Source organism: Anneissia japonica, unplaced genomic scaffold, assembly GCF_011630105.1.
Source record: "Anneissia japonica isolate Jap-2015-1 unplaced genomic scaffold, ASM1163010v1 scaffold4536_len1192065_cov207, whole genome shotgun sequence".
NCBI lineage: Eukaryota > Metazoa > Echinodermata > Crinoidea > Comatulida > Comatulidae > Anneissia > Anneissia japonica.
Window position 1 is genome coordinate 12,616 of NW_022703183.1, and position 653 is coordinate 13,268.

Consider the following 653-nt stretch of genomic DNA (forward strand, 5'->3'; position numbering starts at 1 on the left):
TAAAAATGGCTGCGCCCATGGAAAGTCGTGACACCAAGAAACTATTTTTAAAAGACATAAATACTAAAATTGAACAATCATTATCGGGAAGAGAGAATTCTAATTATATAATAGATATATTAAAGCTCACTCAGGTAAACGTATTTTGATAAAGATAGTATAGGCATACATTAACTGTAGTATAGGTAGGCACCCTGTACTGTAGGTAGAGTAGCCTATAAGTAAGTATTAACTAAGTAAGTAAGGGCTTGGCTAAGTTGGACTAGTAGGCTAGGCGGCCTTCTCTACACTAATATTACTAGGCTAGGCCTAGGCCAAGTTACTAATACGGGTGCAGGTCAACTCGGCCACAGTCAACTCGGCCACAAGTCAACTCGGCCACAAAAAGTTCGGCTGCAGCCAACTCGGCCACAAGTCAACTCGGCCACAAGTTATTTATTATTTATTAAAATGAAATGTAAATCTCAGTTTTTGCATCCTTTTTCTTCAATATGATTGAAATGAAGTACGTACAGTATATTTTAGTAAAACAGGACCACCACACCAGGGAGTTGTTATAACTCCCTGACAAAGTGATTTGAATGCTATTGCCTTTTTTAAAAAGAGTTATTTATTAATGTGTTCGTCTTCTGTTTACTCACAACATTCTACCT

At 37.2% G+C, this 653-nt stretch overlaps 1 protein-coding gene across 1 annotated transcript in view; it reads left to right on the plus strand.

The window, feature by feature from the left end:
- The window catches only part of LOC117104360 (nucleolar complex protein 4 homolog B-like), a 16,156-nt gene continuing 15,503 nt past the window's right edge, over positions 1-653 (plus strand). The window contains 1 exon segment of the mRNA XM_033245184.1: positions 1-134. Coding sequence (XP_033101075.1) covers positions 6-134 — 129 coding nt within the window. The 5' untranslated portion in view covers positions 1-5.